This window comes from Lissotriton vulgaris, chromosome 7 (genome assembly GCF_964263255.1).
Source record: "Lissotriton vulgaris chromosome 7, aLisVul1.2, whole genome shotgun sequence".
Classification (NCBI taxonomy): Eukaryota; Metazoa; Chordata; class Amphibia; order Caudata; family Salamandridae; genus Lissotriton; species Lissotriton vulgaris.
In genome coordinates, this window is record NC_141695.1 from 1,724,784,519 (window position 1) to 1,724,800,123 (window position 15,605).

Here is a 15,605-nt window from a genome sequence, read left to right on the forward strand (position 1 = left end):
ATCAAACCAGCACCCCATCTTTCCTCTAAAGTACCATGATACCTCTCAATGAGGGAAGAACAATTGATGAACAGAATGCAGAACAATGTCATACATCCACCCCAGTACACAGATCTGGGCCTAAATCTATCATTTTTTTTGCTCCCCATGCAATTCCAATTTGAACCCAGCCATATGCAAATCAGTCTTGACCCTGCGCCAATGGGAACAGTCCAGCCTGAACTGCCAGGCCAGGTCCTCCCTGGACTGGAACCAAGCATATTAGGACTGGTTTCGGGGTTTCACCCTTCATCAGCCAGGATAGCTTGACTCCAGTGGTATGGAGAGCACAGGAACCATGTCTGGGCATACCTGTCCCACTCAGGGTTGACAAATGCAAAAAAACGATGATGGACAGACTGCAGAACAATGTCATACATTCACCCAGTACACAGATCTGGGCCTAAATCCATCGTTTTTGTTTTCTCCCCATGCTATTCCAGTTTGAACCCAGTCATATGCAAATCAATGTTGCCCTAATACAAATGGGAACAGTCCAGCCCCAACTGCCAGGCTAGGTCCTCACTGGACTGGAACCAAGCATCCTAGGACCGGTTTCGGGTTTCACTCCTCATCAGTCAGGATAGCTTGACTCCAGTGGCATGGCGAGCAAAAGACCCACCTCTGGGCATACCTGTCCCACTCAGGGTTGACAAATGCAAAAAGAACAATTGATGGACAGAATGCATTCACCCCAGTAAACAGATCTGGGTCTACATCCATTGTTTTTATACCTGTCCCACTCAGGGTTGACAAATGCAAAAAGAACAATTGAGGGTCAGAATGCAGAACACGGTCATACATTCACCCCAACAAACAGATCTGGGTCTAAATCCATTGTTTTTGTTGATCCCCATGCCATTCAAGTTTGAACCCAGCCATATGAAAATCAGTCTTGACCGTGCGCCCAATGGGAACAGTCCAGCCCGAACTGCCAGGCAAGGTCCTCCCTGGACTGGAACCAAGCATCCTAGGACCGGTTTCTTGGTCTCACCCCTCATCAGCCCTCATCATCAGCCAGGACAGCTTGACTCCAGTGGCATAGAGAGCACAGGACCCAGGTCTGGGCATACCTGTCCTACTCAGGGATGACAAATGCAACAAGAACAATTGATGGACTGAATACCGAACAATGTCATACCTTCACCCCAGTACACAGACCTGGGCCTAAATCCATCCTTTTTCTTGCTCCTCATGCCATTCCTGTGTGAGCCCAGCCATATGCAAATCAGTCTTGACCCTGCACCCAATGGGAACAGTCAAGCCAAAACTGCCAGGCCAGGTCCTCCCTGGAGTGGAACCAAGCATCCTAGGACCAGTTTCGGGGTTTCACCCCTCATCAGCCAGGATAGCTTGACTCCAGTGGCATGGAGAGCACCGGACCCACATCTGGGCATACCTGTCTCACTCATGGTTGACAAATGCAAAAAAGAACAATTGATGGACAGAATGCAGAACAATGTCATACATTCACCCCAGTACACAGATCTGGGCCTAAATCCATTGTGAACTGGTGTGGCGAAGTGAGCTAAAACATTATGATGGATTCAACTCGGATCTGTGACTGGGGGTGAGTGTCTGAAAGGTTTCAGCGCTACGTCCATCATCTCCTTGTGTTTATCGCCCAATGAGGCTCATAAATATTTGATTCTAGTTTGTTATTTGTAGGGCTGGGGCACTGCAGGGGAAGTGTGGCACTGAAGATGGCAGAGTGTGCTGGGCTCTCCAGGATTATCTGGGTGCCATCAGTGCTATGCTGGCTTCCATGTAACCGCAGAGCACTGTTCTTCTTCTGAGAAGATGCGACACACAGATCTGCAGCTGCACTTCATGGGGGGAGGATGCAAGGGAGGAAGTGATACAGTGAAGAAGAAAGACAGACAGGGTGAGAGAGCGTGGGGGAGGGAGACAGAGAATTTCAGAGGTAGCAAAAAAGGGAATATCAAGGGAGAAGTATACCATGAGGTTGGATATGTTGGGAACACACTCATTTTGTCATCACTCCCTGGCGGTACTTCAGTAGAGTCCATCTCTTGCTTTTTAGGGTGGGTGGAATGGATAGAGAGGGGATTCTGACATCTCCTTTTCTTGGGACACTGTCTCTGTTGCACGTCATTCATTCCTGCACCAATATCATGACTACCCTGAGATGCCGCAGTTGGTAAAAGGTCCACCACCCACAGCCAAGGAATTACATCACTGTTTATGAAGCACAGAGGATGTACAAAACACAACAGCCAAACATTGATGCTCCATACTTACCTGGAGGAGGTGGGTGAGCGCACAAAGTGTCAGTAGAAGCAGATCCAGAACTCTTCATCACAAGGCCAAGAGCAGAGCACCTAAGGCAAGGAAGAAGAGACACCAGTTGGAGACATGCTACACCTGGAAAACAGCAACCATCAGAGACTGTGGAAATAACACCAGTCAGAACATCCTTGAGAGACAAGAAACCACCAAGAAAACATCCCTCAAAGCGAGAATACCATCAACATCACATTGACAGCAACCTTCTGAAATATGCGACCTCTGGAGACACACAAAATCGACAGGAAAAGGACAAAATAAATTCCATTGGAGACAAGAGCCCCTCGAAATAGTACATTACATAAAAAGGAAGCCCTCGAGAAACAATCAATTAGAGACAAGAAACCATCACAGTGCCACCAGCCTGAACGATACCCCTTCAAAGAGGCATTTGTCAGTGACAAGTTGTCCTCAAAGTTAAATTAATCAAAGGCAAAAACACACAATAACATCAGCCAGGGAAATTAAGCCAAATAAATACTACCTGTTGGAGGCATGCAACCATCCTAGACCTGAACACATCAACAACACCTATTACAGCGAAATAACAGTCAAAATTACACTACTCAAAAAAAGGAAACTATTAAAACATCAACGCCCTTAATATCAAAACAACACTGTTCAGAAACATGTAAACCATCAAAATAACACTCTCTGAATCATCAAAAAACACCCCTATGAGTAATGACAGCATTGCAACACCACAACCAAGAGACATTAAAACAATAAAATAGTGTTGGCAGAGACAAAAACAGCACACAGCAGCTGTGTCAGAAAGTAATCCATCAAACAGCAGCAAATACAAAATAAAACCATGATGATAACACTAGTCCAAGGAAAAATATTACATTGCCACTTATTAGAGACATAAGATAAATACCCCTTTAAGACACATCAAACCATCTAAATTGCACCAATTGGGGACAATAAACTAGAACCGGTCAGAAACATAAATCCATCAAAATAGTGCCCCTTGCAGACATGACCCCCTAAATATATCACTTATTTAAGTTAACAAATCATCAATATAGCACAGCTAGAGCTGTTGCTGCCACTGGACCACATGCCCTCAAGCTCCTTCTTGGATGGGGACTGGAAGACGGTCATTGGCTCTACAGAACGAGCGCTCTTTCGCCTCAGTGTAGGATGAGCCCGAGCTCTGTCCGGGCCAGGGACGGACCAGAGGCTGGAGAAGGTTCGGCTCAGCCACCCCATTTGGCCCTAGGATTTCTGGAGGGTCAGTTTTTTGAAATATTTTCCCAATGGGAAAGAGAAAAGCCGTACAAGGGACGTGGAGACTGTGAGAGTGGGGGAAAGATTGGGGGCAACTGAACGTGCAACGCATCAGCTCACTGCAGAGTTTATTGTAGTATTCTGGGACCCACTGAAAACTGAGACTGATGCCGGGAAATGAAAGGATAGTCATTTTTTTTTTTTTTGTAAATTGTGTTTTTATTGCAGATTCAGAAAATATACAATCGTTTGGTCCGACTCTCCCACCCCCTACAGACATCACACTCAGATCGTAGAGGAAGCATCACACAGCCATTTAGCCCACATCCTGGAGGCTGGGCGGCGACAGCTAGGAAGCATTAAAAAATGGTATAGCAAAGGAAACAATGACATTTGCTCGGCAAAGTGGTCTAGGATCTGCTTTTCTGTATCTACCCAATCCCTAACCCCAACAAATAACCTGTCCCACCGCGCTAATGATAATTGCGGGTAAACATTGCCATTGTACTTGAGAGGATAGTCATGGGCGGATTCTGCATTAGCAGGCCCAGACTGGCCATAGCGGGCACCGGGCAATCCGCCGGTCCGCCGCAAGGGTGGGGCCGGTTTTGATCCCCTGGGGGCCGATTTTGTTACAGGGCCGTTTTTGCAAAATCGTCCCTGCAACAAAATCGTCCGAAAACCGGCCCTAGCAAAGCGCTCGGTGGCACCTCCAATCCCCCCTCTCCCCGAGTGGGGAGGGGGGGCGAGCACTTTGCCAGGGCCGGTTTTGGTTCCTAGTCCGGCCCTGTGCATTAGGGCAATGGAGCTGTGCCCACATGAAATTTCTACACATTCTTGTACAAATATTGAATAGATCGATATATTTAGAGATACTGCCGTATCGCAAAACATATTGATGCATTTAAGCCTGGCCTGTCTGTCTCAGTCTGCCTGTCGCCCCCTCACTGTGAAGCAGGAGACGAAAGCCAGGCAGTAAATCAACTTTCTTAACTGTGACACACAATGCAGGGCTTCCTGTTCTAAAGCCCTTCCTTGCCATTGTAGTCTATGCCAGTATCCACTAAAGGCCAGTGACGCTTTCACCATCATGGTTTTGAGCGTTTGTCATTCACAGGCATAGATCCCACCCATTTCCATTCGTCACACGTGGGAGTGGGTGCAAGCATGTGTGTTTTCGTGCCTTGTTCTCTGTAATGGTAAGTGTTAGAATGCTAATCTTCCGATATGTATATTGTGCTGGGACCCCTCACCACGCTAACCTCCGCCACTGTGACACCCCAGGCCCTGGTTGCAGGTAGCTGGCCCCATTAGCTGCTGTATTTGTTCCCCTGTGAAATTGATCCAAAAAACAAGCAGGCCAGGGTTCTTGTTCCCTTGTGAAGTTGATCCAAATATCTGAGTCAAGTGCAAAGTGAGAGATATGTGTTTACAGCAAACAGTTATCTGCTATATGACATTAAACGGGCCCTATCTTTATGCCCTTAACAACTTCAATGCCAAAAACATTGATCGATTTATGATCAAGGAGTGTTCAAAAGTTTTTCCTCTCTTTCATGTTTTACTTAATCGTTGCATTATTCAAGAGATAGCTATTTAATTATGTTGTGTTTCTGTTTTTTTTTTTGGTGCATGCTTTGAGCATGCCAGATGTTTGTGAGGAGCTCTGACGCTGAAGCCAAAGCAGAGTGCCCGTCAGTGGGGTTGTCTATCTGCAGAGAACACAGAACAATGCTCATTTATTCCAGTTGCAATTCTGTGGGTGCACAGATGGCAAAATATTTTCAGTGCAAAAGCAAAAGGAAATACATTGCTTCTTGTGAGTGAATGCAGTGTATGTTTGGAAGTGGTAAAGTGAGGGAGGTTCAAGGAAGTGTATTCGGGGAAGAATGAAAACGAGGTCCTGAAGAGAAAAGAGAGGTGGTTGAAAATGTGCAGATGGACGAGATGTGCAGACAAAAAGGGCATACATATCTAACATAAAGCGCACCTAACTGAAGGCCAAAACTCCTTCCACCGGCCTCAATACTATTGAAATTTCAGAACTGAAACCTTTTCAAGGTTAATTATTTATAACAAATCCTTGTTGTTACTCATTTATCTTCAACAACTGATAACCATTGACAAATCCAATCGTACTGACAGGTTTTAGGTGTAGGTCTGTTGTTGTGTTCTATATCTGGATGCAATTACATCTCAAGCGAGAAACCAAAATACAAGTCGGGTAGTAGAACACTAGGACAGAAATGTATTTTACATGTTCCCTTTTAGAAAGCCCCCACATGTTTCATCCCACTTGAAGACCTGTCTTAACATATTTCTTTCTATATGACTGATTGTAGTCAGCTGCTGTGGGTCCTGCCCAAAGCCCGGTGAGAGCATTTTCTTCGAAAGTGGATGCCGCATGCAGTGCATGACACTGAGCAAGCACACACTTTAAAAGGCTGAAGTTGGCATGTTGTACAATTTGCACATTACAGTAACTGTTGAACATATTAATGCAGTAATATATAGGGCAGTTTTTAATGTTTAAATATTTCAAGACTATACTTTCGCATTGCTTTATAAGCCTTTTTTTTAAACTAAATTAATTTGCTTTAAAATGCACCATTTAAAAAAAGAATTCTGTGGAGGAGGACCCAGCCTGGACCCCACGTTTGTCCTTTAACCTTGCTCGCATTGCTCATGGCAAACTTTGATGTCCACCCCTTAATTCCGAGAAGGTGAAGTGTCTAAATAAACAAACAACGGACTCGTTTTCAGCTCACACATTAAAGTAATTTGTGATGTTTTAACGGAAAAAGCAAATCTTCTGGGTGAGAAACTGTGTAATCTTATAACCAGTTTGACAGGGGTCAGTGACACATCTATGAGCAAGATGCAAGAACAACCTTGCATGGGAGGCAGGAGAAATAACGTATTTCTGTGGGAGGAAGTGCATGCTGATGGGTCGATTCACTTCAGCCTAAGAAACCTCAATTTGTGACTAATCTGGACAGTGATTCGCGTCAGTCACAAGAGCGAGGAGCTGCAATGTACTCCTTACGCTGGCACAACCAACATGATATAGTTACCAGAACACGTGCATTCTTGTGCCCACTTACAATTAACCACCCTTTCTACTCAATAATCTTTGAGGAAAATGACTGACTGCACAGCTCTGAGAAAAATTATTTTTGCCTTCGCAACAATGCAATAAACCAACATGCATGGCCAGCACTTAATTTATGACAAAATAAGTGCTGGGGTCCTCGTCAACAGGCCTCTGCAGCTTGCCGCACCCATTGCCCATGCCCACACTGTCAATGACAGAGCCAAAACAAATCTAAGCATCACACGCATACAAGCATGACAAATCAGACTATTTCAGGCCCCCAAAGCTATAAGAATGGCTTGGAAGGCAGGTATTAGCCTTTTTCAAGGTATAATGATTAACAAACTGTTGATGTGCTCATCTCTATATTAGACAAACAGCACCACCTTGAGGCAAACTGTCATAAGTGCCTGTGTTGACAGCTAAGTACTGGTACAGAGTACAGGAAAATACTGGATCAAATTAAGCACTGTCCCTGGCGCAAACAGTTCTTTATGGTAAAACTCCTTGTGATAATAACAAGACCTAAGTGTCAAAGACGTTAGTTAAAATAGCTTCTTGGGATGTTGCAGGCATTAGCAGCAAACTAAAAGACAAAAATTGGTTGGGGTATGCCAAGCAGTTTGAGTGATTTGTCTGCAAGAAACGTGGGCCCTAAACAAATTCCACATAGAGGGTTACTCCTTTTTTCAGCCCTTAGCCACACCACCAAGAGCGGGCAGGGCAAAAGGGTTTTGGCCATTGTGAAGTCAGTGTTTGGTCCACGGTGAATAATCTGGTGTTATACTGATTATTTCCAGTAGCATTTTCTAGGGAGTGACCATTGTTCTGATCATCAACTATTGTAAAAACATCTTTGATAATTAACACAATTATATACCTGATATGCTGGAAAGCATTGTAAGCAAATATATACACGGGGAAAGGTATAGGTCCCTATTATATAGGCTTGCGATTTCGACACCAGGTATTGCAAACATTCCAATGACAATTTCTGTGATTTTAGGAACACCTATGAATATGCACAAATGCATTTATTTTTTACTAATCCTCATAGTGAAGTTCCAAATAATTTTATAAAGAATTTTAAATTGGTTGTCTCATGGAGGTTTACCCTTCACCTTCCTTGCTAGCCCAGACATTTGCTATGAGAGGTGCTGATAGCAGGATTTAATTTATTTTAATCACAGAGCATGTAAAAGTTTGAATGACCGATTTTACAGCTGATCCCAACTATGCCAGTGATCATAATGCTTTGCTATTCATGATGTCTGTGGGGCAACACGTGGAAAACTATATTGTTAATTTATTGGAAATTGAATTTAATAAAAAGAAAGGTCTAATGGTAAAGTGACCCAAAATAAACCCTTCTACCTTGCTTTCTAACCTGTTTACTCTGAATATAGCTGCATGCTGGCCATGTCTAGATGGAAATGCAGAGAATGAATCAATGTTATGTCTTTTTGATTCCAAGTCTACCCTGATAGTCATTTGTCACCCCGAGTGGGACGGATATGCCCAGACGTGGGTCCTGTGCTCTCCATGCCACTGGAGTCAAGCTAGCCTGGCTGATATGGGGTAATGCCCAAAACCGGCCCCCAGGATGCTTGTTTCTGGTCATGGAGGACCTGGCCTGGTAGCTTGGGCTGGATTGTTCTCTTGGGAAGTAGGGTCAAGATTGATTTGCATAGGGCTGGGTCTAAACTGGAATGGCATGTGGAGCATCAAAAAACAATGGATTTAAGCCCGATCTCTGTACTGGCAGTAAATGTTTAACATTGTTTGGCATTCTGTCCATCATTTGTTCTTTTTACATTTGTCACCCTAAGTGGGACTGGTATACCCAGACGTGGGTCCCGTGCTCACCATGCCACCTGAATCAAGCAATCCTGGCTGATGAGGAGTGTTACCCCTAAACTGGTCCTAGGATGCTTGCATCTGGTCCAAGGAGGACCTGGCTTAGCAATTCGGGCTGGACTGTTCCCATGGGGAACAGGATCAATACTGCTTTGCATATGGCTGGGTCCAACCTGGAATGGCACGGTGAGCAACGAAACTATGAATGTAAGCTCAGATCTCTGTATTGGGGGTGAATGTTTGACATTGTTGAGCATTCCATCCCTCAATTGTTCTTTATGCACTTGTCTACTGATAGTAAAGCTGGGGTCCTCTGTGGCTCGCCCTTTCGATGGTTTGATTCCACTTGCCCTTGGGTAAATTCTAACCTCATATGAGCATTGAAAACAAGCCTGTGTGCACTAACTGAGTTGCAGGCCTGTAGACACCATTATAAAGAAGCCCCATTCAGAGGAAGAACACGATTAAGGATGAAGCATGGAGGTCCTTAGTAAAAGCAAGTGTGGTTAGAGAAGGGAGTGTGTTTTGAAAGGTCATTAATTCACCTTTTTTAATGATTCTGCTGCATCCAAGGCTTATGTGATGATCTCCCCCACTTGCTGGGTGAAGCATTTTACTTCTGTCCATAGGTTTTTCACATCCTGTATGGCCTGTATGGTAATAAAGCATGCATGACTTAGGTCTCACAAATGGTTACCCCTTTCGAGGCCTCAGAAGTCCTTCAGGCAACACAAGAGTCCCAGTGGCAAAGGCCCAGAGTGGGTGCTAATAGATACATTTAAGAATAATCCAGATCTATGTGCCCCATCATAACTAATGTTCCCAGAGCTGCAGTGAAGAGTGGTGTTCCGCCATCTTGGAAGCAATTCCATTTCTGGCATTAGGGTCATAGGACCATAACCTCCTTTTGACCCCCCTTTTTTCTAGTTTAATTATCCCCTATGACTCCGCTACTAAAGGGATACCTGGAGTCGTAGGAGGACTTTTAATCTTCAGAACCCCCTGACCTTTTTCTCTTACCTGCTCCCTGAAATATGGTCGAGCCCACCCTGACCTTTAGGAGTCAGGGTGAACCCGATGATGATGCATGCCACTACTAGAGTGCGTGAGGGTTACTTGACAAAAAGGAATTGCTTCCTTTCCCGCGCTTGAGTGGTTGGTACCCCAGGAGTTTAGATTGATGCCCAACTGTCTCCATTCTAAGTGGGGTACCTCTGTTTGATTAATGCTTGATTAGAGAGGACGTATCCCCTCTAGGAATTCCTCTCTACACTTCCGGCCCAGGTGAAGGTCTCTTCTCCTAGTGGCCATAGTTGAATAGTTCCGCCATCTTAGTCTGAATCCATAATTGTGCCAATTTACAGAAAAGCTGATTGTGATGACCCGAGGTGGTATCAGCCAATATCACTTCTGGATTCTACAGTGAAAACTATTTGTAAAATTTTGTTTGGCAGATTGGAAGCATGAGCCGAACATAACCCTGTTGTTGCCAATGCCCAATATGGTTTTAGACAAGGCACGTTTGACCAGTACCCGAACTTATATTCACTAATTGCAAAATATACATTGGCAAAAAAAGGCTATATATACATGACATTATTGGACTTTTCCTGTGCCTTTGACTGTGTTTACCAGTTCAAACTTTGAGCTATAATGACTACAGTGGGGGTGGAGAAGCCTATAGTTAGATTTTGAGGCAGCTCCACTTAGACGTATCAGCAAAAGTTAGATTTGGACCGAATGGCGAATGCACCGACCCTTTTATAATCAATAGGGGAGTAAGACAAGGATGTGTATTAGCAACATTCCTATTTCCTTTGCATATCAATAGTTTGGAGACCCCAGATTACCAGTTAGAGATACAGGCCAGCAGTTTGGTATCAACACCAGTTGGCAGAGGATATAGACCAATTGAGGGGACAGAAAATCACGACTCCAAATGTCACCAAAGATAGGCGTAGCTCCCACACAGGGGTACATGTTTATAGGCATCCTACGGAAGACACACAAGTAATGTAGATTATCTCAATATGCATGTACTCCTGGGTCTGTAGTGACGATCAGCGGCAATTATGTATGAAGCTCCCTCCCAATGTATAATCAACTGCCAAACCCATGTTAATCTATCTAAGCATGTAATTCACGTATGAACATGTGCTTCTCTGTATTAAATTGTTAAAATCTAATAAACAAATTTAAACAAAAAAAAATCAGTAGTTTGGAGACTTATTGATTGATGAAGAGTCAGTACATTTATATGCGGACTACGCAGTTCTGCTCGTCAGGATAATAAACGGCCTTCAGAGACTACTCAACGCTTTTGTTGATTTCATGGCAAAGCTAGATTTGCATCCAAAATGACCAAATCACACACTATGGTTGGTGGGCCGAAAGCCACAATAGGCCGGTTGCACAGTATTGGAGCTAGCCTGGTTGGCAATGTGCACACTTTTACACATACATATCTGGGGATACCCTTTGATTCATTTTTATACTGGTGGTATCTATGTACTGTAATGTCACAAAAAGTCAACAGAGCATTAGAAGCTGTCTTTAGATTTGCCTCTAAATTAGTTGTCAAGCCCATTAGGGAATTTACCTCTGTTTACAAAGAAAATACATCTACCTGACAACTTACGGTGCATGTCTTTTGGGGGTACTGTAAGACAAGCGCGCTCCAGAATCTGGAAAACTGTGCCATACACAGGTTCATTGCGATCCCACAAACCTATTTTACTTATATGTGTCACATGGATGTGGGGATTTTGTTAACAGATCGCGTTTATAGGAGATCCTTTTAAATTATGGGTTGGACGAGGCCTTGGTTTATTTTTTGGCGTATTTGCACAGGGATTTGAAGGCACGGGTGAGGATAAGCAATGATGGGGAGGTTTCTGGGGACATTGTCACTGGCAGAGGGGTCAGACAAGGTTGTGTTCTGGCCCCTCTACTTTTTATCCTTTATACAAATGAATTACATAACTCCCTGTCTAAACTGACCAGTGACGTACCCAAAATTAATGGTAAACTATTCCCCGCGCTTCTATACGCAGACGATGTGGTCCTTATGGGCCGCACCCCCAATGCACTTCGCACTTTAGCCACAGGATTTGTATCTTTTATGGCCGATCTGGACCTCTGCACTAATTTAAAAAAATCTTATATAATGACTTGTGGGCCGAAAAAACACTGCATTAAGTCTATAACATCGGGCAGTGAATCGCTAACATGCACAAGCACTTTTCCTTATTTGGGCCTAGTTTTTTCAGAATCAGGCTCTTGGCAAGCCCACGTGGCCCACGGCAGAAGCAAACTCTACAAAGCGGTTAATTCCATCATTAGCCTTCGGCAACCAAAACAAGCAGAGGTAGTTTTACAGTTGATTCAGATGTATAAATCACAATGTGTATTAACAGCCACTTATGGTGCTGAAGTTTGGGGGTATGTGAATTGTAGTAGGATCCAAATTGAAGAGAATAGATTTTGCAGAAAAATTCTCGGGGCTAAAATTTCATCTCCAACTTACATACTCCATAAGGAATTGAATTTACATTATGTGGAGGATTTTATCAGGTCTCGCCCAGCTTTATTTTGGTAAAAATATGGCAGAATCCCGCTGCGATTTTAACAAGAGAGATAATTACAGACTGTCTTAAGTGTGACAAGGGTGGTAGCATACCCTGGCTTGCCACAGTAAAAGCCAGCCTAGCTAGTGTGAAGTTGGAGCACATTTTTTTGTGCACACTAGCATTGGAAGGCATAAGCATGAAATCAGTTAGGGGGGCATTGTATGATCTGTACCATAAAGAAAGACAGAACATTGAGCATCATAAATTATCGATTATTAGATATATGCCCCTTCTGGAGGTACTGAGCATTCAACATCACATGCCACAGCTATACCTTAGGAAAAATATAGGGAGATGGAAAAGGAGCTTACGTTACCACCTTAGGGACGGCAGTATAAAATATTCACTCTGCTTTCCGATAGAATTCAACAGCAACCTTGAGCAGTTGAACTGCCCCTGCGGTACTGGTAGCAAACAAACATTGTTACTTTTTTACTCTGTTGTAAATACTATGTAAGATACGCAAAACAGTATTTAACTCCCTATTTCAAGGCATGGGCTATTTTGGATTTGAAACTAGCATACCTTGAAATGTTAAAACTAGGAAGTGACGACTTGATTTTTCGTGTAAGCACGTTTTTACAAGCTGCGGTACGCTCACGTGCTTCCATGAATGAACTTTAATGCGCCACAAATTTTGTAACATTGCCTAGTGAAATGCCCCTTTTATCCTTGCTTCTATGATGGCCATTAACATCGCCCACAACCAATACCTTGATGATGCTGCTATTATTGGTAGAATAAAAAAAAAGGGGGGGGGTTTAGTTTAAATATTTTTGCATCTTGATGCCTACTACTGCCTGACTTATTGCATGTTATTGCACTTTATTTGTAACATATTGCTGATTTTGCACAATCATTCTAGATCTTATATTTTGCACTATGCTATTAACGCTGCTAGATTTTACAGGCCCGTCCAACATTTTTATCGTGATTTTAATACTGTAACTTTGCACTTGTATTAGATGATATTGTATATTTATATGTTTTAAAACTTGTATTGCATTTCTTATTGGTGGTGATGAACTGTGCTTTTATGGATACTTTTATCCGAATAAAGATCATTTGACTTGACTTGACTTGACATATACATGTCTGGGGAGACCCTTTGATTAATTTTTATACAGGTGGTATCTATGTACTGTAATATCACGAAAAGTCAACAGAGCATTAGAAGCTGTCTTAAGATTTGCCTCTAAATTAGTTGTCAAGCCCACAAGGGAATTTACCACTGTTTACAAAGTAAATGCATCTCCATGACAACATATGGTGCAGGTCTTTGGGGGTACTGTAAGCCAAGCGGACTCCAGAAACTGGAAAACAGTGTCATACACAGGTCCATTGCGATCCCACAAACCTATTTTACTTATACGTGCCACAAGGATGTGGGGATCCACTACTTCAATGATCTAATTAAATTGTGCCCCCTGCTTCTATGGGTTTCTGCCTGGAAAAAAAGATGCGCTATATTCTGGCAAATCTTGCAAAATTGATTGGCCCTGGATCATCCACTAAGAATCCCTCGGTTATCTTATATTAAGAAGTCCATTTACCAGATTGGTGCTAGCAATGTCTTTGATAATACAGCATCCATTCATGCATGCACAAAAAATTGTGTAAAGAAACCTTTTCTGAATATCATGAGAAACTTAGAACAGCAACTGAATGTGAATGTCAGAAACCTTGCGTGAGAATATATGTGACCAACTCAAACCCTGGTGTGATGGAATCATATTTGCACTTTGCAATTAACTCACATCACAGATTCTAACTAACCCATTTTAGGCTAAACACTGTGCACTTTTTACATGCTTTACCCTCATGTGTCTCTTGGTTTGCAGAAGTTCCACGCTGCCCTAGTGATAATCGGTCATCAGAGAGTACTCTACATGTTATGTACGTTTGCAGGTTTTACACTGTCCCTAGAAAAGCGTGCAGTCTATACGACATACTTTTATCTTTAAGTACTGTAGACCTGCTCTTTTGCACATTCAGCAACTTTCTTCTGATTTGTCTAGCGTTAACACCTTAGCTGCTTCGAACAATCAGCACCCAGTGCTGAACGTTCGAATAACTAGCGCTGGCCCGTCGGCCAACGGTCGTGCGCAGCACTGGGGAGGTAGCGCTTGCGACGACCGTTGGCCGACGGCAGCGCTTAAGGGGTTAAGAAAGTTTATTCGGAATGCCCAGAGGATATGAATGAAACTGTAGAGCTCATAATCGATTATATGCCAATGTTATTGATTTTATTGTTCTAACATGCAAACAATGTGTATTTTATATCTGAATATTTTAATGGTTGGTTGTGTATTTGTCAGAGGTGAGAGGAACTCGCAGAGTTTCCCTCTGCAGAATTCCGCAGAGTTGCATAAAAACTCAGCGAGACTCCGCGGATTTCTGTCAACAGGCAGACAATAAACATGTCCCGCTTTAGCGATGGTTGCAAGAGCAGCGGTGAAAAATCAGCATCAACAGCACCATTTGGTGGGCATGAGTGCGCTCCCATTTGAGTTGATTTTGCTGCCGTTTAAGTAGAAAATCTACTCGAACTGCAGTAAACCTACTCGATAAGTAGCCCTCTGACCATGACTGCCTGCATTAGAAAATCACACTAAGTTACGCCAAATCTCGCTTGCGTTTCTGGAACCTCACGGGGGAAAAATTCTCCCACACAGCAGTTAGTAGAATACAGCCTGCACTCTGCTTTACAAGTGTAACATGGAATCCGCCAATTCCGTGGGTGGAATGAAACATTCTGTACAGCCTAGTATTTATTACATGCACTTCCATCACTTCTATGGCTCTAGAAGCCGAATAAAGGTACTATTGATGGATTGATTGGCATATAAAAAACACTTTTCAAAAACAGAAATCTATGAAAACAGCAGCTCTCTGGGAAAAAAAGCAATAAAATGACATACCTAGAGAAAATAAATCCATTAAAACTGCATGTATCAGAGATATGAAAGCATAAAAACTTTGCTGACTATGGGACAACCGCAAACTAGCACTTGTTGGAGACATGAAGTTATCTGCCCAGGATACCTCAACAGCCGCCTCAACTTCTACGCTCCCAAACGCCAGCTTCGATCGACCGGCCACGCCCTCGCCGCCGTCCCCCGCATCCGAAGAGCCACCACAGGGGGAAGGTCCTTCTCCTACCTCGCCGCCAAGACTTGGAACTCCCTACCGACCCACCTCCGCCTGACCCAGGACCACCTCCCCTTCAGGAAGCAACTCAAGACCTGGCTGTTCGAGCAGTAGCGGACCCCCCCTCCCCTAGCGCCTTGAGACCCTCCGGGTGAGTAGTGCGCTATACAAATGCTTTGATTGATTGATTGATTGAAAAGCAACTGCCAAGAAATGGGACCATAAACATAATACATGTGTGCAACTTCAAATTAACACCACCTATGATAAGAAATCATCACAGCAGCACTGGTTAT

The 15,605-nt window shown here is 43.5% G+C and overlaps 1 protein-coding gene across 2 annotated transcripts in view; it reads right to left on the reverse strand.

Annotated features, from left to right (window-relative positions):
* The window catches only part of LOC147706445 (uncharacterized), a 151,898-nt gene that overhangs the window by 74,528 nt on the left and 61,765 nt on the right, over positions 1-15,605 (reverse strand). For both annotated transcript variants that reach the window (XM_086929083.1, XM_086929082.1), the window contains exon 5: positions 2,302-2,381. In XM_086929083.1, coding sequence (XP_086785209.1) covers positions 2,302-2,381 — 80 coding nt within the window. The remainder of the gene's footprint in view (positions 1-2,301; positions 2,382-15,605) is intronic.